Below are 26,720 nucleotides of genomic sequence, written 5' to 3' on the forward strand. Positions count from 1 at the left end.
CGTCATTATATATGTTCCCAAACTAACCCTACCTATTAATGAGGGTTTCCTTTTCTACATCAGAAAAATTAATATAACTCAACTACAAACGGATATTTATGTATTCGTTCATGACTCATCCTTTTTAGTTTATTCCTAGTCATAGTCAGTATATACCTTAAATTTTTGATTCAGTAGAACAAACAGAAATGGGGAGAGTTAAGCTTCAGATAAAGAGAATTGAAAACACAACTAATAGGCAAGTCACTTTCTCGAAAAGAAGAAATGGGCTTATCAAGAAAGCCTACGAACTTTCTGTTCTTTGTGATGTTGATTTAGCTCTAGTCATGTTTTCTCCATCTGGGAGACTCAGTTTCTTCTCCTCCCGCAATAAAAGGTCTGCTCATCATGATCTAATAATATATGCATACATAAGATTTTATAGTACTACTGTTTCTACCCTTTTAATTAATATATTAATTCTAACACATGATTATTATTATTTTTCTTCTTCTTATCGTATGATAAAAAAAAAAAAGTATAGAAGAGATTCTTGGACGCTATGTTAATAACCTTCCACAGAATGACCAAGGACGGTAATATATAAGAATATAATTAATCTTTCGTTTTGGAAATATTCAGTATCATATATTGTTATTACAAATACGTAATATCCAATTAATAACGACTTTCTTCATCATCTTGTTTTGTTTCGAAACTCGATCCTACGTTTCGTTTAATTAAACTTGTCATATGCGCAATGCAACCATAATTAAGGCAGCATAATCAAGAGGTAACCATTTGGTTTTCTAGTATTTTAAATTTCCCTTTATTTAAAATATAAAAATTTTACCTCTTATTTCAAAAAATAAAAATAAAATAACAGAGAGTATTTTATGTGATTAAATAACTGCGGGTACGAAGTTTCTGAAACGAGCGATTAGTCAGATAAGGAATGAAGGTGACCAACATAACAATCGTACAATTACCAGGTTCTTCTGATCACTTTCTAAGCAACCATTTCCCCATTATTGGTACGTATATAGCTAATTATATTAATTAATTGATGTCATTGGAATTTGCAGCCGTACGAGCTCCGATTCTCAGCTTGAGGTACTCAAGATCTATATATGGATTATGAGCTAACCAAATTAATATTTTATGTTCTTAGATCGATTTATGATAAAATAAAATTCATCATTAATTGAAATGTTTTCTGATCAATTGTATTACAGGAGATTCAGCAAGTAATCCTTTGCTTTAGGTTGCAATTAAAAGAAATGGAGAATCGACTAAGGTAAGTAGGTCTTATTATTTTATATATTATATCCCTATGATCTTCCATACATTTCTATACAGTTTTCTCTCTCTCTCTCTCTCTTTCTCTCTCTCTCTCTCTCTCTCACACACACACACTTAATATATATATATATATATATATATGTTTTGCAGGATATACGAAGGTGATCCCTCTGAAATCACGACCCTGCTTGAGGCAGAATACTGGGAGCAGATTCTTCAAGAGACTCTAAAAAATGTCTGTTTGCGCAAGGTAATGAATAAAGATCGATCACCCAGCTGATTTTGTTTATATTCATTTTGATTTTAACTTTATATATGTTTGTATCTATATACTTATATGTAGAGAAATGTTAAAGGAATATTAGTGGTGTCTAGTTCAATTTAATATCAGTCCTACTTAATTAAAGTTACAAATTATTGTGAAAATTACTAACCGCACACGCAAAGAGATTGTTGAACGCCAATAATGTTTAATAGGTATGCTCATGTACGTTTATTTGATAATATAATTGTGTGAAAATTACGATTAACAGTGTAAAATCAAATCAATTAAATTTTAAACAATTAAACAATTAGCACTCACAAGATTATAATATATCACGAATAATAGTCGAACAAAAACAGTAATAAATAAAGTAAGTAAAACCAAAAAATGATAAATGCAGAAAATAAAGAAATCAACACCAAGATATATAGTGGTTCAAGTCCTACAGATCGATGTGATCTATAGCTCTATTCTAGTTCTGGAATACCTCCAAAATTTTCTTTATTGATTGAGCAAGAGCAGGTACGTTATAGTCAAGTTTGATTCTCTATTGAGTTCTATCAAAGTGTTTCAACTATCACACTCTTACCCAAGAATTTTCTTCATCTACAAAAGATTCTTCATACAAAATCCAAACCCAATCTGTCTCTCTCTCTCTCTTTTCTTAGTACCTCTCAATCTCTTTCTCTCTCTAACTTTCAATCTGAATTGTAAGATCTTTGTCTTCTCGATCCTCCTAAAGTTGGTGGTTGCAAGAATCGAAGTTGTTAAGTTAGTTAAACAATAACTAACTTAACCAACTCTCCTATGAGTGAGATCTTCACGTCAGCATAATTCTAAGTGCATCCAGGAACATATACGAGCTTCGTGGATCACGGACCAAAGGTACTTGCTGAAAAAGCTTTTGGATAGGATAGAACCAGCTAGAGTCGACTATTCGGATCTGCCTTTCAGGAAGACTAAACTTTCAGGAGGAATAACTAGTTGTCTGAAACTCTTTTCTAGAGGAGGGCTAGCTAACCTGAAGACTGAACCTGGAGTGGACATGATATTCATCTGGGAAACTCCCTTCCAAACACAATTATCATTCCACAAGAATCCTTCTGAGGTGGACAAGTTAGCTGTCTGGGAATAACATCCGGGAGACACCTAACTTTTTAGGAACAACTTTGGAGACTTTTTCATTTTGGAGGAACTATACAATAAATTTCACCTAGTTACTTAAAATTAAAAGAAAGACGATGTTGAAGAAAGAATACATCCATCATGGTTGGTGTTCTAAGAATCTTAATGTACTAATTTCTAAGATTGATCAAGTTCAAGCAATTGTTTATTGTTAAGACCGTAGTCCCAACATCAGTAGGATTATCTTCTCTTCTGACCTTTTCTAAATCAACCAGCCCTTCTTCTATCTTCTCTCTAATCCAGTAGAGTCTTATATATATATATATGTTTACTCTTTTCATGATAAACAAGATTCTTACAAAGATGGATGGATGAATGGCTATCCAAAGACACAGTCACTCCACCTTTGATTTGTTTCAACTCATAATGTACTCTGCGAAGCCATAAAGCTTCCTTAAAAGCTTTTGTAGTTACCATGAATTCTGCTTCCATGGTGGGAAGAGCAACCACAGACTGTAACTGGGCTTCCCAGCTTATACAGTTCCAGTTTGTCAAGAAAATGTAAGAAGTGGTTGATTTTCTAGTATCTCTATTCGAGGCGTAGTCTGCATCCACGAACCCTTTCAATTCCAATTCTCCTTTAGAATTTTCATAGGTCAGACCATAATCGCAAGTGCCCTTCAAATATCTCAGTAACTATTTAAGAACTTTCTAATGTTCAATGCCTGGATTGGACATGAACTGACTTAGGATGCTTAGAGAGTGAGCTATATCCGATCTCGTGCTCACCATCACGTACATTAAATATCATAGAACCATATCATAGGGTACATCCTTCATTTCTTCTTTCTATTTTGTATTGTTAGGACACTGGACTTTTGACAAAACAACTGACCTCTTAACGAAACGGATGTACTCTTTGCATCTTCCATGTTGAACTTTTGAATAACATTCTTGATGTACCCATACTCCTTTAAGCTAATAGTTCCTTCCTTCTGGTTCCGTGAGACTTCAATACCAAGTATCTTTTGAACTGGTCCAAGCTCCTTCATCTCAAATTCTCTTTTTAGCTTGGCTTTAATACTTTTGGTTGTAGATTTATGCTTGCTCATGATGAGCATATCATCCACATAGAGCAATAAGAACACACCTGTAGATTGCTCTAGATTCTTGAAATATAAACAGTGATCGTACATAGATCGTTTAAACCCGATTTGTTGCATAAACGTATCGAACCTCTTAATCCATTGTCTTGGGGATTGTTTTAAACCATAGAGGGATCTGCTAAGCTTGCACACTAATTCAACTCTTTGCCCTTCCACCTAAAATTCAAGTGGCCGCTTCATGTAGATCTCTTCATCCAAAAATCCATTTGGAAAAGCAGTTTTAACATCAAGTTGTTCAACCTTGAACTTTAATTGAGCTGCCAAGGACAACATCAACCTTATTGTCTTGTAATTTACCACATGTGACAAGATTTCTGTGTAGTCTATTCCTTCCACCTGAGTAAATCCCTTAGCCACTAATCTGGCTTTATACTTCACTGGTTCATTCTCATTGATTCCCTCATTCACCTTGAGAATTCATTTGGAGTCCACAATCTTCTTATTCTCTGGCTTTGGCACAGGTACCCAAGTCTTGTTCTTCCAGAGTGAATCCATTTCCTCATCCATGGCTTGAAGCCATTTAGACTTGTTTCCACCTAAACTTGCCTCTTCATAGCTTCTGAGCTCTTCAATTTCATGTTGTTGGACTGCCGCCAGTGCAAATGCTATTATATCTACTTCCGTGAACCTTGCTAGAGGGTGAATCTCTCTCCAAGTTCTGTGAAGAGTCAACTGGTAACCTTCCAGACCTATTTGTTTGAATCCTTCCAGCACCACTATTTGGTCTTTATTATCTTCTTGCCCTGCAACACCTTCTGTCTGTGCATTATTTTCTAGTTCCAAACTAACTTCCGCCTATAAATCTTTTTTCTAGAGCTTCATTCTGTACTCTATGTCCACACTTACAGTGTGTTTGTTTCCTATTTTTCTTGCATCATACGGAGACACGCTACCTTTCCTGGAGGTCAAGTGAGGATATTTTTACTCATTGAAAATAACATTTCTAGCAATCACAACATTTGGTTTACCCTTCCTGGAAATGTAGACTCTATAGCTCTTAGTGCCTAAGGCATAACCTAGGAAAGTTCCCTTCATGGATTTAGGTTCCAGCTTGTCAATGGACTGGTGTACATATGTTATACACCCAAAGGTTCTTAAGTGCATTAGGTTGGGGTTCTATTATACCACATTTCATAAGGTGTTAAGTCTATCACTCTATTTAGGCTTCTATATATAAGGTATGTTGTGGTTGCTAAAGCTTCCCCCAAAATAGTTTCTCTAATCTGAAACTGAACAACAAACATCTAACTTTGTTCAACAAGGTTCAGTTCATCCTCTCCACAACGTCATTTTGCTGTGGAGTCTTCACTATAGTTCTACGCCTAGTGATCCCATACTCTTGGCACATGTCAAATTCCAAGTTGATAAACTCTAACCCATTGTCCGTTCTAAGGTTCTTAACTTTAAGGTCGGTTTGATTTTCTACTTAAGTTTTCCAAATTCTAAACTATTCCAAGCACTCATTTTTGGTTGATAGTAAGTAGGTCCAAACACATCTACTATAATCATCAATTATTGAAAGAAAATATTACTTACCAGAGTGAGTGGGCACCTTGTATGGTCCCCAAAGATCAACGTGCACATATTCGAGTATCTTTTTAGTTGTGTGCCTTGCCAGAGTGAACTTCAACTGATGTTATTTCCCTAAAACACAATCTTCAAAAAATGGTAAGGCACAAGAATTTAAATTTTCAATTATACCTTGCTTGTGCAGTTCTTTGAAGCCTTGTTCACTGATATGTCCAAGTCTATGATTCTGCAACTTCACATTCGATTCTAGCCCTTTCACCAAACTTGTCTCTCCAGCTGAGATAGTTTCTCCTTGGAGAACATATAAACCATTGATATTTTCTCCTTTCATCACTACCAAAGAACCTTTGGTGACCCTTAAGCTTCTGTGAATGGATTTGTATTCGTATCCTTCATCTTCAAGCGCACCTAGGGATATGAGGTTTCATCTAAGCTCTGGGATGTGCCTTTACATCGTCAGCACTTTGATTCTGCCATCATACTATTTGATGGCTACCTTCCCGGTTCCAATGACTTTGCATGAATGATCATTACCTATTAGAACTTTACCTCCACCAGCTAATTTATAATCAAAAAATAATTCTCGACTTGGACACATGTGATAAGTGCATCCAGAATTGAGAATCCACTCCCTGTTCATTGAAGATTCTGAGATGGAGAACAACTCTCTATCTGTGGAGCAGTCATCACTATCTTTCGCGATTGCAGCAGAGTCCTTCCTGGAGTGATGATGTTGACTCTCCCTCCTATCTTCATTATGAAATTTGTTGAAGCCTTGTTGCTCCTTGTACTTCTTGCAAAATCTTTGGAAGTGTCCATATTTCCCACAAAAGTAACACTTCCTTGTTTCCTTCTCTAGAGACTTCGATCTTGATTGAGAGTGATGGTGTTTACTTTTTGAACTTCCTTTCTTGGGTGATCTTCCGCTTGCCAAATACACTTCTTCTTTCTTGGATTCCTTCTCCAACTGTAATTCAAAATCTTTCAACTTAAGTGTGGAAATAACATCCTCCAATGCAATCACGTCTCTGCCATACTTGATGGCTGCGTTGACTTCTAGATATGCGATTAGAAGTGATCTTAACAGAATGATGGTCTAGCTTTTTTCAACAACCTTGTGATTTATATTAGTCAGTCCTATACTAATCTCATTAAATCTATCAATATTATCATCTAAAGAAAGGGAAGAAATTATTCTAAAACTGTATAACTTTTCTAGCAAATTAATCTTGCTAGCAATTGATGGCTTTAAGTATAATTCTTCCAACTTGTTCCAAACTCTTTTTGCCATCTTTTTTGCAATGAGTTTTCTTTTGATAGATACATGATGATCGTGTATTACGCCATCTCCTCCATTTCTGTTTTTTTCCTCTAGTTTATTTTCTGCCAATAACTTCTCATCTCTAAGAACCTTGGAGACTTTTTGGTGTACTAGGATTCCTTTCAAACTTTCTCTCCATAGCGCAAAGTCCCCAGATCCATCAAACTTCTCCAACTCAAATCTCGCCATTGATGACATTCAAAGTTTCTTCAAGAATTAAAGCGGAAGGAATCTTGATTCTGCATTCTTGATCTATTACCTAGCTCTAATTTGTGGGAAAATTACGGCTAAAAGTGCATAATCAAATCAACTAAACTTTAAACAATCAAACAATTAGCACTGACAAGGTTAATATATCTCGAATAATAATCAGACAAAAATAGGGATGAATAGAGTAGGTAAAACCAAAAAAAAAAAACAACAAATGTAGAAAATAAAGAAATCAACACTAAGATATATACTAGTTCAAATCCTATAGATCGATGTGATCTATGGCTCTACTCCAATTCTGGAACACCACTTCTCTGTTGAGTTCTCTCAAAGTGTTTCAACTCTCATACTCTTACCCAAGAATCTTCTTCATCTGCAGAAGATTTTCATACAAAACCCAACCTCAATCTTCTCTTTTCTCAGTACCTCTCTCTCTCTACCTCTCATTCTCTTTCTTTCTCTAACTCTCAATCTAAATCGTAAGATCTTCGTATTCTCGATCCTCCTAAAAGCTTAAGTGTGGGTCGTATTTATAGGCTTAAGTTGCCTAGAAGAGCAGAACTATGCGTGAAACTTTAACATAAAAGAGTTCCAAGAACTGAATTTTCTTGGTGCTAATTTAGAGTATCACTGCTGGGCGGCCTCTACCAAGGTAGTTGAAATGATTCTACACCTTACATCATGCATGCAAGTCCATTTGCATTTCGAAGTATTTGATGTGGGACAGAGGATCTTCCTTGTGTTGGAAATTATTTTACCAGGATCTTAGATCTACTCACAAGTATGTTGATTAACACCCTAAATATGAACTTTCTAAAACGATGAAATAAACACATATAAAGTTTAGGAAACCTTACATTGGGTGCAGCAGAATAATATGACTCCTTCCGTTCATATATCTAGCCCTTGATTCCTTTCTATAGCAGAGCATTATCAATATCTGAACCTGGATCTCTTTCTCTGAATCTTTGATGCTGAAACCTCCTTCTTGCTAAAAGTCTTTCTTCACGATCTTCCTCACTATGATTGAGGTATCACTTGTTGTGTGTGGGCACTACTCATACACTAAGAATTTCAAAATCTCAATGAGGAAGAGAGAGAGAGTGGGTTCGGCCAAAGATAGGGAGAGAGAAGGCTCAGGTTTTTCTCTGAAGGAAAATTAGAAAATTTAAGTGTAATTTTCCTGAAGCCTTCACTATCTATTTATAGCATTCCACTAGGGTTAGGTTTGAATTATTTGGCATTAAAATAATGAAAATATCAGAGGGAAATTCCTATAAAAGTGGTCGGCCCTATACTAGTGGATTTGGGCCTCACTTTTTGCAATTTTGCAGTTTTATCTTTTCTGCATCTGATTTTCTCAAAAACGCCAATTTTCTAATTCAACCATTTAAATGCCAATTCTAACTATTTAATAACTATAAATAATTATTAAATAATATTGTCATTTATCATATTTATTAATTGAACCATACAAAGTATCATAATTAACAAATATGCCCCTATTAACTCTTTCTTTACAATTTCACCCTTACTTAGTGAAAAATTCACAAATAGACATAGTCTAATTTGAGAATTATAATTGATTAATCAAAACCAATTATATGAGTCTTACAAGCAATATTATCTCAACTAGTTCGGGGACCATGGGTCTATATAACCGAGCTTACAATAAGTAGATCAAGAATTTAGCACTAAAATTCACTAACTTATTAATTCTTCGTTCAATCCACGCATAGAACTTAGAATTGCACTCTCAGTATATAGAATGCTCTATATGTTCCACCATATAGACGCATCATTAGTTATCCATTGTTATAATCCTAATTTGATCAATGATCCTCTATATGAATGATCTACACTGTGAAGGCATTAAATTACCGTTACACCCTACAATGTATTTATTCCTTAAAACACTTGACCCCGTATAAATGATATTTCAGCTTATGTGAAATGAGTACTCCACCATTTATGTTCGTTTGGTCAAGCTCGAAGGAGATCATCCTTTGCTTACTATTAGCCAGATAGAAGCTATAGATTCCATGTTTATGCTAGCGCTCCCACTCAATTGCACTATCATGTTCCCAAAATGTACGTATCACCCTGACCCAAAAGTAGGCTTAACTAACAAATCAAAGAGCATGTATAATACTCTTGAGATCGAACCTAAACATATCAGCATTAAGATCATTTGATCTAGGATCAACATGTGATATTGAATTGAATAGATATTACGGTAAGTTTAATAAATCTAAGTCAAAGTTCAATATCGGTCCCTTCCGATGCATACTCCATGCATCCAACCTGAGCTTTACTTTAACCAATTTTCTGGAAAGAACATAGCATTTCTCCAAATGCAAGTAAACTCTGTTGTAGATTATCATATCAGTAAAACCCTATGTCTGATAAATCTAGGAAACTTTATTCACAAAGTCATGTTTACTTTCCAATATGTTGACGGCACAATAAACAGGATCAAGTATGTGAAAAGGGTCTCACATGAATTTATACATTATGTACATATAATCATGAAATAAATCATGTGAACCATGCAACATTAAATGTTATTTCTGATCTATATTAATAAGTAAATCTGATTATATTGAAATGAGCTTTATTTAGGGCATAAAACCCAACAAACTCCCACTTGCACTAACATAAAACAAAAAGTGCGTTTCAAATAATCTCAACACTTTGATATACAAATCAAGTGTAGTAGTAGTAAACTCCTTGTAATAGGATCTGAAAGGTTGAATTAACCACAACCTTTCCTCCACTATTACTCTTCCTTAATCACAAAATCATTGATAATGTGAAATTCCTCTCTATATGTCTACTCTCTTGGGATACTGGATTCTTATACCTTTGGCAACTACTCTTAGTTAATCAGGAAATTAACACTAGTAGTTTAGGCAATTTGGAATGGTGCCAAAAATGTATAGAACTTTCCTTAGACTGAATAAGTACCTTTCCTGTAACTTTAACATTCAGTCCCTTCCTGGTAGACCTAGAGACTTCAGATAGGTTTTTACACTTCTCCAAAATCACTATTCCACCCCCAGAGTAATCACCATCTTATCAGAAAGATTTTCTAGCACAAAGGAAAATTTCGAAATCTGATATGGTGTAGTCTAAGAGTTTTAAACACACCCTTATAGACTAACATATAGTTCATCTTCTTAATCTTAAGATTTACTTGATTGTCTTCCAATGTTCTTCTCCTAGATTAATCTGATACCTACTCATTACTCCCACTCAACAGCAGGTGTCTGGTCTAAGGCATACAAAAGCATATCTAAGACCTCTCACTGTTGATTTAAGAAATTCTTTCATGGCTTTATCTTTTCTGGAATAGTTGAGACTTTTCCTTAGATAAATAAAATCTATGTCTAAGAAGTTGTGAAGCTTCTATAGATTGCCGTTAGAAAGAAAAATGCTTCAGCATCCTACTAAAGTAAGCTGCTTGCATTAGAGTAAGTAATTACCAGGTATACCACAAGCCATAGGTTTAGATAAACTTAAACCTATAATACTAGGAACAGGAAGTTTTTTTAAGTCCATTGAATAGACTTATAAACGAAAATTTCCTTTTATGTCCTTGTATTAGAAAACTTTAGGTTATTCCATGTGAATGGATTAAACCATAGTTCTTTTGGCTTTCTTCTTAGTTTCTTATCTTGACAATCCATTACTTGTTAAAACTCACAATAGATTTTAATCACTAGTGTCTCCCAAGTCATAAGAAGGTGAGTTCCTAGAAACTCTCCCACTACGACAAGGTACCGTGAATTATGTCGAAGAAAACTAAATGGTATTGATCTCTTCGATTGTGACAAGACAATAGAGGCAGTGGGATCATCATATGTTATATAAGATCATAGAACACTTTTGGAATCAAGAAAAATATCTCCTTTATTTGCTACTTGTTTTCAGACTTAGTCATTATCTTAGAAAAGTAGTATTTGTTTGAACAAACACTTTCTTATCTATTGACAATGGGATGGTCCACCCCTAATCACTTAGAACAGCTAACAAACCATGGTTAACAGTTCTAGCTTTTCTTAAGATTTTGATTAGGTCATCCATGAATCTAGTAATGATTTACATTAAGTATACAACCATTACATCATTTTGAAATTGTATTACCATTGAAGGAATTAGGAAACGACTAGTAACTAATCATCAATATGCAACTCGAAATTTCTGGGGAGGTAAGTTTGGATATAATTCAAAAATCAATTTAATGATCTTTGAACTGCATATCTACTAACTATTTCTCCACCCCTATCAGTTCGCAAGATCTTTAACCACTTACCTTAATGGTTTTAATCATTGCTAGAAATTAATTAAATTTTTTAAACATTTCAAATTTTTTTGCATAAAATATAATCTAGAGTGATCGTTTTAAGAATACAACGAAAAACTCATATCCACCCCTGAATGTACATCCATCTGCAAATGAGATGAACTACTTTCAATGGATATATGCATATTAGCTCTTTGCAGAGATTGATCTTGTCAAATCCACTATGAACAAGATACAAATGCCATAGATAAAAAAAAAAAATTGTAGTGTCTTTTGATGAAATAGGTTTAGTTACATCAAAGAGTTCTTAGAATACTGCAAGTGGATCCTGGTCACAGAATACCTAACTCATATTCCATACAGTTTTAATCCATTAATAGAAGATGGATATTAAACCCTTGTGAAGGTGTAACTGTATTGCATCCTGGAATTAGAAATATAAGAATTTTTCTGTTTGGAATCTAAAATTAAAGTCAAAGACTTAAATTTATACCAAATATTATGAGTAATTCTATCTTGGACCAGCACTACTAATACAAACTCTAAGTCAGATTTGCCCATACAAGTAGGAGATTTCTAAGATTGAGGATTTATATCAATTGAGAATAGAATTTCGGGATTATAATCATATGCATCATTTAATTTCTTAAGAGAAAATATAGAATGACATGAAATGATTTATAGACCATTCATCCAATGATATTGAGCTAATTCGAAATTAATAAGCTAAGAGGAATTAGGATAATTTCGTTGAAAATAAGAATACAACGATGCTTCGATTAGCGAAAGTCAAAGTAATCTTATTTGTACAATCTTCTTGTTTCATATCGTAAAAATACTAGTCTAAGGTGTCATCAATTGATGAACAGCTAGATGTCGCATATACAATATTTATCTTTCGAGATCTAACACTATTATGTATGTCTAATGGTGAAAATCCACTAGGGATTTATCTCATTAGATAAACAAGCCAAGTTAGACCAACAATGAAGATTCAAAATTAAACTACAACTTAATAACAGAAAATAACATGGTTCAATATAAATTCATACACAATTCAAAAATTATAAACATATAGCAAGTAGGAATGACAAGTGAAAATACTAAAACTTACAATCCTAAATAATTTCCAAGGTTTTTCAACAAACTGATACAGTGTCCCGTTTAGGCGAGAGTCAAAGCATCATCCATTGAATAGAGTTGTCAGCTCATCTAAAATGATAACCATTCTAGCAACCTTTTATTCGATCAAGATTGGAATTCAGCGTTGTCCCGTTTAGGCGAGAGTCAAGGAAATTCTATCTTATGAGCTTCCACCATTGTTTCATAATTTGCAAGTCAAGTATGGTCGCCACCATTAGGGTGATTTATACCATACAAAACACTTACAAACTACTTATCATTCGAGATTAAACGGTGCAAAATTGCTAATGAACGATCCTCCATTAGGGAGGATTACTCACTAAAACAAACGCGGTGTAAAACCCACAATGGAGATCGAATGTCTTTTGATTAAAAGCTCATTATTTAAAAAGAGTTGTATTTTCTTTGATTCTCTTTATTTATTCTATTTATTTTAAATATATATTTATTTAATTAAAATTTCCAATTTAGAATGAAAAATTCTAAATATAAATTTTAATTTAACATTTATAAATTTTACTTAGATGGATATGAAAATAACATGAATTATTTCCATCTTAGTAATAATTTCCAATATATATTTAGAAAAATATTCAATTTAAGTTGTTACAAAATTAATTTAAATTAATTTACAACTCAAATTTTATTTTCTATAAATATATATATTGGATTTCGAAAAATTAAAGTATTTAAGAATACAATTTTCAAAAAATGCATGTTAAAATTAAAAATAAATCCTAGAAAAATTATTCTAATTTAATGTTGGCCCAAAATTAATTAATAAAATTAATTTACAACAAAAAATATAATTTCCTATTTAATTAAATATATATAAGAAAATTTTCAAATATTTAAGTATGATGATGAAAATCAACTTAAATATTAATTTTCTATTTAATTAAATACACTAGAAAAATACTTCAAGCAAAAATATCACCTATCTAGATTTTCCTTTGACTAATTAATTCAATTTCTAATAATATATTTTAATTCATTTATTTTTAAATTAATCAATTAATGAAAAAATCATTGATTTAAGTTGGTCCAAAATTAAAATAAATAATTTACAACTTTAATCTGTTTTTCAAATAAAATTCGAAATTCTAGCATTTAAGAAATACAATTTCGAAATTTGATTAATAAAATAAAGAAAAAATATATTTTGAAAATTATTTAAATTTAGTTGAATAATTAAATTTCAACTAAAAATAATTTTCTATTTAATTAAGTGTCATGAAATAACCAATAAGGGTTTTCTCTGTTTTTCTCTCTCCTTCGGTGACTCGCCGGGGCTATGGCAAAAAGGGGGAAAATGGCTGGGAAAACCAAAGCTAAGGGGAAGAAAACTGGTCCATCTTCTTCGGACAGAGTTATTAAAACTAGATCCATGGATGCGTTGATTGGAATTCAAGAATTAGAGATTGATGAAGATGTTGAGAATGTTGAAGAAATGAAACAGAGTGATGAGGCAATGGAACAGTGCTCCGATGGTGCGCCTTCGCCTGTAAGTGAAGTTCATCCCGACTTTTCTGATTGGCTCACGGGGGCAAACCATGCTTCTCAGGATGTGAGAATGGGGAAGAATCCCTCTCCTCCAATTCTCAGATCTAATGTTGCACGTAACCTAGAATCTTGCTTCGAAAAGACTACTGGGACGAAGACTGAGACACAACCGAGGGTTGCAGATGCTAGTGCGAAAATGAATGTGAAGGTGAAGATTGATTTTGCAGACATTGCTGAGGAGGTCAACTACTGGCAGCCGTCGATTGTGTGCTATGTGATTGGAGCTAATCCTCCAATCAACATACTGGATGGGTTTGTTCGCAGGATATGGAAGGATGCAGTAGTGAAAGTTGGTTTGCTTGCTAGAGGCATTTTTATTATCCGTTTTCAGAACTTGGATACCAGGGACAGAATCTTGGAGCAAGGGTATGTTTTCTTTGATAGGAAGCCAAGGGTAATGAAACCATGGAACTCGGTGGATGATTTCACCAAGGAAGAAGTCACCTCTGTACCAACTTGGGTCCAATTGCAAGGATTGGATATCAAATATTGGGGAGAGTCTTCATTGTTCAAGATAGTGGGGCAACTGGGAGAGCCACTCCAAGTCGATCAAGTCACAAAGAGCAGGGATAGGCTTCAATATCCCAGAGTACTAATTCAGGTGAGTTTATCTCAAGAATTCCCTAAACAGATTTCTTTTATTGATGAATATGATCATGAGATAGTGCTTGATGTTAAATATGAGTGGATTCCTTTGGTTTGTTACAATTGCTCGGGCATAGGCCATGATACCCAATCGTGTAGGAAGAAAGAGAGTAAGGAGGAGCATGTGAAACAAATATGGCTTCTTAAAAAATCGAAAGAAATGATGCAGAACCAAACGGATACAGAGGGATTTCAAAAGGTCACAAAGGGAAAGAAAGTCTTAATGGAGAGAGTAGAAGTGGATACTGAGATTAATAATAGATTTGGATCTTTGGAAGATGTAACAGGTGAGATGGTTGGTGAAGAGTGTAACATAGGAGGGGGGGGGGAGATCCCTCTACTTCTAATGGATAGACTCCTATGTTGGAACGTGAGGGGGATTAACAACCAACAAAAACATAATGAAATCAAGCAATTGATTTATTCAAAGAAAGTTGGGTTAGTTAGTCTCTTAGAAACTAAGGTGCAAAATAAGAATATGGGGAAGTTGTATTGTAGTCTCTTTTAAGGGTGGTGTTTCACTAATAATAATCCATGGATGGATAAAGGGAGAATAATTGTAGCTTGGCATCCTTCTGTATTTACGGTCAACATTAAATTCTGCTCTTGTCAAATGATCCACTGTCAGGTGCAATCACAGCAACAAATTGGGAATTTTTTGGTTACCTTCCTATATGGTTTCAATGATGAGCATAAAAGGGAAGATTTATGGGGTGATTTGGAGAAGCTAGCTGCTGGTATTCAGGAGCCCTGGATCGTGCTAGGAGACTTCAATGAGATCTTGTTTGCTAATGAGAGAGTTGGTAGGAAAGCCCAGAGTATTCCTTCCACACGACTTCGGAACTGTATGGAGACATGTGATATGATGGATTTAAAGTATTCTAGATCTTTTTTTACCTGGAATAATAAACAAAAGCCCGAAGATAGAGTTTTTTCGAAGATAGATAGAGCCATGATTAATTCAAAATGGAGTTGTGCTTTGCCTGACTCGGAAGCTGTGTTCCTTCCTGAATTATCGTTTGATCACAACCCTATACTTGTGTCTATTTATCGAGAGTGGAACTCGGGGAAGAAGCCTTTTCCATATTACAATATGTGGAAACTAGCTCCAGATTTTAATGCAAAAGTTAGCCAATGTTGGCAAGGAGACATTGCTGGTACAAGGATGTTCAAAATGGTATCTAAGCTCAGACGGCTGAAACCATTGCTCAAATTGATAAATCAAGAGGGTTTCTCTGATATTCAAAAAGCTGATACGATTGCAAGGAATGATCTAATAGCAGCCCAAGCTGCAATGACCAAGAATCCACTTTCATTTCAATTGATGGCAGCTGAGCAAGAAGCCAACAAAAGGTATAATGAAGTTCATAAAGCCTTTTCTATGTTCATGTCACAGAAAGCTAAGCTAAATTGGGCATCCTATGGAGATGAAAACTCGGCTTTCTTCCATGCTTCCTGCGTGCCTAAAGTAAATCCAGTCAGAAGGGTTGTCATCCCATGTCCTACTAACTTGGCAGTTGTTCCAGCTTCCTGCGTGCCTAAAGTAAATCCAGTCAGAAGGGTTGTCATCCCATGTCCTACTAATTTGGGGACCTATATTAGAGGTTGAGGAATGGTTGGATCGGGATCCGTCCCCACCGGATCTCTCTGATTCACTAGAGTTTCCACATTGGGATCTATAGCCATTGGATCTGTTCACTACAAGAAAATCATCTTTTGCCGGCGCATTGTTGCTCCGGCAAAGCTTTGCCGGCGCAGTTGTGCGCCGGCAAAGCTTATCTGGGAAGCTTGGTCAGTAAAGGACTTTTTGCCGGCGCGTATAGTAACTGCGCCAGTAAAGCTTCCTTTTACCGGCGAGAAATAACGCCGGTGAAAAATAAGTGCCGGTGTTAAAAAATGGCCTTATCCGCCATAAACCTGCTATGATAAGCTTTTGCCGGCGAAATAGTGCGCCGGCAAAACTATTGGCGCCAATAGTTTTTTCCAGTTTTTACCGGCGCAATATTGCGTCGGCAAAAGTATTAAATTTTTTTTTAAAAAAAATTTAATTAATTATATTTAATTAATTATAATATTAATTAATTAAATATAATTAATTAAATTTTTTTAAATAATTATAATATTATATTAACAAAATAAACCAACATAATTTACATTAAAAGATAAACTAACATTAATTACTACTAAAATCAGTATATAAACAAAATGTTAAATGTTCGAACCGGATAATAAAAAAAGTACAGTTCTATAGGCGGGTAATGTCGTCATCGTTATTTCTCTGAGTGTCGGGAGGCTGCGATGACGATCCAGCACCAAGAAGACGGCCAGACGATCCGGCACTGTGAGTGGGCAATGGTGGAAGATCCATGGGAGGCAAGTTGAAACCCGGCACAGCTCGAGAAAGATACTCAAACTGATCTTGGAATCGTCTGAGGTAGAGTTGTTGTGTCTCATACTGCTGCCTCGTATGTTGAGTTGTCTGCTCCGCTTCCTCTACTTTTTTCTGTAAAGCCTCGTACTGTTCCATTGTAACAGTCGGTTGGGCTGAAGGATGCGTGGCAGGTGCTCTTTTGGCCCCAACTCCCTTCGATGCGGGAGATGGCCAAAGCCTCTAAGATGCCGAGATCGTTCCCCGAGTACTTGTGTCATAACAGGTAAGTCTCGGGGGTACTGTGTAGGATCGACAGTAGGCTCTGCGGGCTCATCTTCAGTGGGCGCTGGTTGAGTTGCCGCTATTTCAACCATTTGCTTCTAAAACAATTAAACAAAAAAGTTAAATGGTTAATTTTAACACAAAGTAAATTGAAAGAAATAAATAAGAATTGAATTAAAACGTAAACTTACGTAAGCTTGTTGCGCGAACTCGTTGCGCCAATCGTTGCCTTTATGGTGAAACTTTTGAAAACTTTTGAAATATATTAGTATTGTTATTTTACTAGAAAAATTTAAATGAATGATAGTTAAATATAAACTTACCCCCTCGACAACATGTGAAACAATAGGCTTGGAGCCCCAGCCTCCTAGAAATTTCATCTTACCCCGACTTTCTTTATTTTTCGCTGCTCTCGCCTGAAATTAATAATTTTTCTAACAATTAATTATTTATTATTGACTATATAAATTAAACATTATCAAAATTAAAAATTTTAAAAAATGTACCTTTTGTTTGTCTGTGCTCCAATAAGCGATGCAGTCACTCCACACCTCTTGAGTTACTCCCTCAGGAGGTGACATGTCGGCCCTCTCCTGTCCAAGCTCCTCAATGTTTTGTATCCACTTCTTCTTGCGATCGCCTCCAGTCACGTAAACCCTTTGACATCTCGTACTCACCGTAGTCTACGAATGTAGGGTTATCTCGTGGGAGGAAAAACTTGGTCTGCAAAAAGTTACACATTAATACATTAATTACAATTTAATAAGAGTATAGTAATTTATAAATTAAAAAAATTATTAAGGCATACCTCAAGTCTATCCCAGAGTGCGTTGATGTCAGCTCTACTGACATCTTCCCATTTGAATTTATTAATGGGGATAGACATCCGAGTCATCCATTTGGCCATATTGTTGAATTTTTTTTCCGTTTTTGCCTACGGGGGTGCCAGTCTCTGCGTGCACCTCAAGCGGTAACTTGGCAGATTGTGTTTTGGAGAGCTCCTCCTCAACATTCTTGCCCTTGTATTTACCTCTGACCCCTTTCTTTTTCGAACTGCTGCCACCTGGTGTAGACATACTACATATACAACACATATTGTTTATTTAAAATAAACTAACATATTGCAAACATATTAAAGAAGAAGGGTTGTAATTTTTATTTTATTTAAAACACTATTTCAATTACAATTCATCATCCTCATCATCAGTGACATATACAGCATTATCATCACTGTCACTCTCTAATTCTAAGGAGTTGTCTTCTTCGGTATTTAGACCATCGTTGTCATCATCGTTGTAATAATTAAGTTTGCCGACTTACAAGAACGTGTAAGAAGACGTACCAAAATATCTACTAATGAAATAATCAAATAAGCAATAGATCATACTATAAGTATAAAACAAGCCCAAACTATCCATGCGGACAAACAGTCCTGGATAATTTGGAGAAGCGTATTTAAGAGTCCTTACTGACTCAGCCTCTCCAAACGGGTCTAAGGTATTTCGTGCATGTGTAAATTTAAAAAAAAAAAAAAATTATCACTATGTGATAATACAATTTTACTATCCTATCTTTGGTGTATAACCAAAGAGATCAAGAAAAGATAATAAAAATTTAATTTTATGCTATTTTAATATCTTATGCTCATTTGTACTTACTTTATAATTACACTTACTTTATGCTAATTAGATTAAATTCTTACTATAATTACTTTAAAATTTTATTTTATTTTATTTTTAAATTATAAGTATAAATATTTAAAATTTATAAATATCACTTCATTACATTTTAAATTTTATAATAAACATTAATTTATAACTTTTTATTTAATTTATTTAAAATACCCCCCTCTCACTCTCTTCGTCTCTCTCTCTCTCTGACCGAACTGAAAAAAAAAAACATATAGTCCGATGGTCCGACCATCGAACCATGTGCATTTGTTTTTTTTTTTTGTTCGGTCCGAGAGAGAGAGAGAGAGAGAGAGAGAGAGAGAGAGAGAGAGAGAGAGAGAGAGAGAGAGAGAGAGAGAGACAAAGTAGATAGAGGGGGGTATTTTTGAAGTTTTAAAAAAAGTGTCATATTTTTTGTAGTATAAAATGTATTGGTTTTTTAAAATAAAAATTGACCATTTTTAAGTATAGAAAATCAAATTTCCCATTACAAATTACAAACTTTTTAATCTTCAAAATATCATTTGCTTTCATTTTCAATTTTGTAATAAATATTCATTTATAATTTTCTATTTTATTTATTAAACTTAAAAATTACAACATTTTTAAAGTTCATCACTTACTTACTTTTTAAAATTAAACAATAATTAGTAATTACTAATTTTGACATTTATTCAATTAAATAAAAGATTACAATTTTTTTTTAAAAAAAAAAATTGATTACCTATTATATTTTATAATATATACTAATTTTTTAATATTATTTATTTAAATTAAAGATTACAAATTTTTTAAAATAAAAAAGAAATTTTGATTACCTATTATATTTTATAATATATATTAATTTAAATTAAAGATTACTAAAATAAATATTTTGATTACCTATTATATTTTTTAATATATATTAATTTATATTTTTCTATTTTATTTATTTAAATTGAATATTATAAAGTTTAAAAATTTCAAATACATTTTTTGGAATACTTTTGACATTTTATGATATACATTATTTTACAAATTTTTATTTAATTTATTTAAATTAAAAATTACATTACATAACTATCTACCAAAATTTGGGCAGCATAACGGCTTAAAAAGCGTAAACCCAAAATTTTCAAAACCTATCAATATAGCACAAACAAACTTTCGATAACAACATATGAAAAATAATAAATCACACCACCGATCGACCGCAACATTTTATCACGTAACCTACTTCACTAACATGTATAGGCATACTAACTTATAACAAAACTATTAAATTAATTACTAATATAAAGAAAAAAAAAACAAACCCGAAGCGGTCAAAAATGACAACAACAAGCAGGAGGCGGTGCTTCGGGCCGGTCAACGGGACCTAATTTCATAAAAATAAAACTCAATAATTAAAATATCAACACACATATACACACATAAATATATATACATACACTTATACTTAAACTTAAATATATATACACATACACATACACATACATACACACACACACACATAAACACATACACATATACATATACACACATAAACACCTATATACTCTCACATATTTACATATACTCTCACATAAATATATATACACATATACATATATATATATACATACACCCACATACACATACACATATACATATATACATATATACATATATACACCCACATACACATATACATATATATACATACACCCATATACACATATATACATCCACATCCACATACACATACACATACATACATACACATACAGAAATACATATATATACACATATATACACTAATAAACACATTTACACATACACATACACATTTACATAAACTTTTCAAAAAAAAAAATTAAAAAATACCAGGAGGTGGGGCTTCGGGGTGTGCGGTGGAGGCTACTGCGGCCGGTGGTGGTGCCCGACGAACGGTGGTGAGTGGCTGCCGGCGGTGGGGATTTTTTTCCAAAAAAAAACAAATTTTTTTAGAGAAATGAGTGGGATTTTGAGTGAGATTGATAGAGAAGTGAGATTGAGTGAGAATGAGTGAGATTGAAAGAGAGGGATGAAGGAGATGAAGGAGAAATTTTTTGAGAGAAAAAAAAAATTTCTGAAAAAAAAAAAAGCAGAAATGGGCTCTGCTCGTCGAAGGGGATATATGAACACTTTTACCGACGCATTGAATTGCGCCGGTAAAAGTGGTCATATAACCCTAAAACCAAACGCACCGTTTGGCTTAACACTTTTACCGGCGCAATAATGCGCCGGTAAAAGTAACCCCACCTACCACGCGTTTTATTTCCCCCCCAAATTTTCACGAGGGCGGTTAACATTCCCACCAAAATTTGGGAAACTTTTACCGGCGCAATTGTGCGCCGGTAAAAGCCTTACAGAATTGGACATGTGTTCGCGCCATTTGGCGGTTCAGTATTCATCTTTTACCGGCGCATTTCATTGCGCCGGTAAAAGGTATAGCTGAATCCAATCCCAAATTCAGCATCTCATTAATGCTGACAACTTTTGCCGGCGCAATTGGTCAACTGCGCCGGCAAAAATTGCTTTTCTTGTAGTGGTTGTTTCAATGGGATTGCCCCTCCTTGTAGTTACATCCATCTTTCTGTGTTTTTAAGAGAATCAAAACAACCACCTTGTTCTTGAGTTCAACTCTCAATGAAAGCACTGAAATATTAATCTTATTTTTAGCCAACAACGTTGAGTTAATTAAAGCGATTAGAGATAATAAACAATAATGAATAATAAAGGAGAAAAATAAGAACACCGATTTCTTATAGAGGTTTGGTCTATAATGGTGGAAATAGCCTACTCCTCTTTTACTTGTATTAGCTTGGAGAAAAGAAGCAAGAACTCTTGATCTCTCTCGAGAGCTTTTACAGAGCTTGTACTAGTGGATCCCTAAATAGTGAAATGACTCCACTATTTATAGGAAAGGATTACATCAATTAGGTTTCCCAAAATAATTAAGAAATAAAAAGGAAAACTAGTTACTTTCCTAAATTATATTATTATTACGTGAAAATCTCCTAAAAATAAGGATTTAATTGATAAATAAAGGAAAAAATATATCTTTAAGGCTTTCTCCGTTGCACTTACCTTGGAGGCATATGCGGAGTTGCTGTAAAATTGACGTTGGGTGGATGGTGTCATTTTACCCTGCGCGCTACCTTTGTCTTGTTCTCCAAATATATTGCATCTCATGAATAATTTACCCTGGACTACATATCAAGGATACTCCGCCCATGTCTAAAAATGATCCACGTGTCACTAAAAAAAGTGTCACATCACCCTGTTCAGATCTTAGGATAACAATATAAAAAATTGCTAACTAACTATATGAAGTTACATGAGTATGTTGGACAACTTAAACTGCCAAAAAAATAATACTCTTACTAAATAATACAAAAACTTGTTAGCAAACTCATAAAGTATTACCTTGTTATGCGATTGGACACCTCAATTAAATATTTACTAACATTACTATATAGATTATTCGCTAGTTACAATATTTTTTAACATTCAAACAAATAAAATAAAATTATTTGATATTTGGTAATTTAAAATCATACATATTTAATATATAGTTGAACTCAGATTTATTTAATTAAATTTATTAATATGTTACGACTTCGCTCAACTATGTGAGTAGCTTCAAATTTAATAATTTATTAATATATAACTATATATGAACAATTTAGTCAGAAAAAAATTATTTCTTACATTTAATTGTTGACTACTAAATATAAATTCAAATTATAGATTATCAAGTTAATTTTATTGAAATATAAAATATTTTGATAAAATATAAGATATCAAATTAGTATTTACTCAAAATAATATTACATAAGTATATGTAGGAGTTTTGTAGGTACGGACATTATTTTTGCTTATACAAATAAAGATATTTTTTTTATAATCGATTAACTTAATTTATTTTTTATATAACGATATACAATGTAGCTCTAATTGAAAAATCGTATTTTTACAAATGCAAATAATTTTACTAAATTTCAAATATATATATATATATAACTGTAACAGTCTGCAGCAATAGAATGGAACCATGTCACTGTAGAACACAAATTTGTAGAATCAAACTAGAACCGAAAATTAAGAAATGTAGAATTTAAAAAAATTGACACAAGAGAATTATACGTGGTATCAGTTTTCTTTTAAATACTCCTAGTCGACGGGGCTACGCTCAAAGAATGAAATCAATTAGTAAAGTATCAAATATTACAAAGGCAATTTACTTAAATAAATTTAGACTCCCTCTAGTGATTTTCCGCAACCCTTTGTAATCCACCTTGCTAATCTGATCTCTGAAACACACCAAGTAGTGAACTCCCTTCAGCTATTGATGTGTGCTTACTTCCTTCCGAAGTAAAGCTTAAATAAATCTTCTCCCGAAGATTTATGCTATCCCTTCCTCCCAAAATGAGACTTGAAAAAGTCTCCTCCCGAAGACCCACACTTGTTCAAAGCTTAGCTTCAAACTATTCTATGAATAGTATGAGATCATAATAAGAAAACCAAAACCTAGTTGAACACTAAGTTTTTAAAAATGAAACACTATTCTCACAAAGAAAAATATGAAAATATGAAACTAGAAGAGATAAAATCATTTGGCTGCTCTCTAGGTCCTATTTATAGAATATAGCAACCCTGGAGACAGCCACAAAAATAATTTCCCAGTATAAAACTTTCTTAAAATATTTCCTAATTTGCAACATCATAATCGGACTCTGCAGCAACATATCTAGACCAAAAAAGAAACTTTCTAAATTGGACTAAGATCACGAATTTGAACTTTAAACTTGTCAAATGAAATTTATTTGATCTGCTCTAATCAAAGCAAAACCGAAATCATTAATTAACAAAAAGAAAATTCAAATGTTTTAAAAATAAACAACTTTCCAAATAAAGAATTTCTTCTCTTGCAAGAAAAGCTTCCTAAACAATTACAATCAACTGGTAATAAATTTTTTCATAAAAGAAATAAAACAACTAGGGCACGAATTTATCACAATAAAATCAATTTAATTATACATTAAAATGCACATTAATTAAAAATTATTTATAAACTAATTTGCTAAAAAAACTTCGTAAATAATTACAACCAACTGGGAATAAATTTTTTCATAAAAGAAATAAAACAACTAAAGCACGAATTTATCTCAATAAAATTAATTTAATTGCTCAATAAAAATGCATATCAATTAAAAAATATTTTATCAACTAATTTACTAAAAAATACTTAACAGTAACAATCATTCAACTATTTTTTAAAAAACTCTAAATTTAATTTATTTACACTACAATAGTTTATTTTAAAAAAGATGAAAAATAAATGCAACCTTGCAATTGGCGTTTTAAACTATCTTGGATATTTTATATTTGAAATTTCTCACAACTTAGAGCATATATAACTAATTATAGTAGAATACACTATAATTCAATGAACATAGTTAATAAATAAAAAATAAAGAACAAAACTATATCGTATATTTGTTATGCTCTTAATAACAACAAAATTAGTCACCATTTGTTTTGTATATTGTATACTTACATATGGGGAAAACGGTGATTAATTTTTCAAAATTTGTATATTAAATTTTTTGTCTTGTTTTCTTAATTTTATGTATACACGATTCAGGTAGATTTACTTCCAAAGACTGCAAATGTAGAAGAAGAACTGATACCAATGACTACTGATAGTACTCCACAAAATATACTGGATCACTGCTGGCTTCCACGAAGAGACCAACAAATGCAAATGCTTAATTTTTTTCACGAAAATGGGCATCTCTCATTGAGGTATATATTAGAAATTGGTAAACTTATATTCATAATGTATATTAATAAGTTAATTTACTGCTAAATTATTTATATTTTTGAGTTTAGTAGGATTAATTCCATTGTCAAGTCTAGATCTGAAATAGAAATTACTCCAAACCAAAATACAAAATCGATTAAAATAAATAAATACAAAAATACCAGATCTGAAAGTTGATCGGAGGTTCGCTCAAGCCATGGTGGCGAGAGGTGGTGGTTCGGGGTCGAGCAGGACGTAAAAGAAAAGGAAAAAGAATAAAGAGGGGTAGAGAGAGAGAGAGAGAGAGAGAAGACAAAGTGAATAGAGAGATGTGTGGTTTCAAGAGTCGACGAACACTGCCCTAGACTCTGCAGGTTGTCGTTGGGGGAAGGAGCTCTGCATGTGCACTCCTCGCATGTGCATTCCTTGCCAGCAAAAGAGAGAGAACAAAGAGATCGACGGAGTGATGAGAACCAAAGATCTAGGGTTTTGGGATTCTGGGATCTCGGTCTACGGTCTTCGGTCGGGAATTGGATGGCATGGTGATAATAGAAGAAGAAGGAAGGAAGGAAGGAAGCGAAGGGAACCATCGTGGTTCCATGAAGCCAAAAGAATAAGAAGAGAAGAAAAAGAAAGAAAAAAAATATATATTAAAATTTTAATTATTTTTTAAAATTATTTTTCTGATTTATATATTTAAATTATTAATATGATGTTAACTAATAAAATTTTGGAAAATTTTACAATGCACACCCTTAAAATAGATATATTGATGTACCCTTATCTGTTTTAGCATCCGAAATAATTTTTTAGTCAAATTTTTTCTCATGGTCATGTATGTTATAGTTATTTAAGGCATCCTGCAAAATTTTAAGAAATTCAGAAAAGTTTAACACGCTGAAAATTATGTTCCGAATAGACTGTTTAACACGCTGTAAAATAGACTGTTTGAACATTGTTTTCTATATTGTAAATTATTCCGAATTTTTCAAAATTTTGTAGGATATCTTAAATAGCTATAACGTACATGAATATGAAAAAAAATTAGACTAAAAAATTCTTTAGGATGCCGAAATAAGTTAAGGGTGCATCAGTACATCCCTTTTAAGGGGGTGCATTGTAGAATCACCCTAAAATTTTAGTGTACGCTTGAAAAAGAAAATTAAAACGTTTTAATTTTTGATCAAAATAACTTAGAGTACTTCCAATAATTTTTTACTTAAGTTTTTTAAAATACATAAGTAAAATTTTATTTTTTTTATTTTATTTTAAATTTTCACATTAAATCATAGATAAGTTTCTCTACTTACTCACAAACATCATTTAAATAATACATCTTTTTAATATGTATATATTTAAAATACATATTATCAAGATAGGAATAAATAATTTAAATACTATTAATTATTTTTAAAAGAGCAATAATGTTTATCAATTATCATCTCTGGTTGAGTATGATTTTAAGGAATAGCTTTACTTAGACTGACAGAAGTTGTAGTGAGTTATTAATTAGTTATTTAAAAGTATAGCCGTATGATTACAGAAATATATTAACAAGATATTTTGCGGTTAATTTTCATATATTATTATTATTTTTTTTTACAGAAATGAGAGTCAACGCGCACGTGTAATTGAAATGGCACCGTCAAGATCTTATCAGGAGTAGAAACGAATGTACAAAAAAATGAATAATGATGTTGGAGATGATCATGTAATCCCAAGAAGCGGTTTACACAACAAGAATCTGGAAAATAATAATAATGCCCAGCCCAGCCTCTTCTCATCGGCAACTTGTCCCCATCTCAATTCTAACTATATATGTAGATTTTAGAAGACTAATTTGCAGTTGTAATACTAAGTTTAGCTCCCAGTTTTTTTACAGCATTAATATCTTCCCTAAGAGTTTTTGTACTTCCGTTGATATTTGGCCGGTTAAGTAGTTAGTACTCACGTGACACTTTTTTTTTTGAATAAATATTAGAATTTTATTAATTGTAATCAATTAAAATAATAGTACGTTGTAATTCAACGGA

At 33.0% G+C, this 26,720-nt stretch overlaps 1 protein-coding gene across 2 annotated transcripts; it reads left to right on the forward strand.

The window, feature by feature from the left end:
- The first annotated feature begins 49 nt into the window (after positions 1–49).
- On the forward strand, positions 50–26,720 carry LOC115711048 (agamous-like MADS-box protein AGL66). 2 transcript variants are annotated; one of them, XM_030639393.2, is made up of 9 exons: positions 50–376; positions 519–575; positions 757–772; positions 904–971; positions 1,065–1,092; positions 1,215–1,276; positions 1,432–1,531; positions 24,529–24,689; positions 24,873–26,269. In XM_030639393.2, the coding sequence occupies exons 1-9, from the start codon at positions 189–191 to the stop codon at positions 24,883–24,885; spliced, it is 693 nt and encodes a 230-aa protein (XP_030495253.1). In that variant the 5' UTR covers positions 50–188; the 3' UTR covers positions 24,886–26,269. The 2 variants fall into 2 exon arrangements, with proteins under 2 accessions (XP_030495253.1, XP_030495246.1); XM_030639386.2 differs by lacking the exon at positions 24,873–26,269 and adding an exon at positions 26,293–26,720 and having other exon boundaries at positions 54–376.

This window comes from Cannabis sativa, chromosome X (assembly GCF_029168945.1).
Source record: "Cannabis sativa cultivar Pink pepper isolate KNU-18-1 chromosome X, ASM2916894v1, whole genome shotgun sequence".
NCBI lineage: Eukaryota > Viridiplantae > Streptophyta > Magnoliopsida > Rosales > Cannabaceae > Cannabis > Cannabis sativa.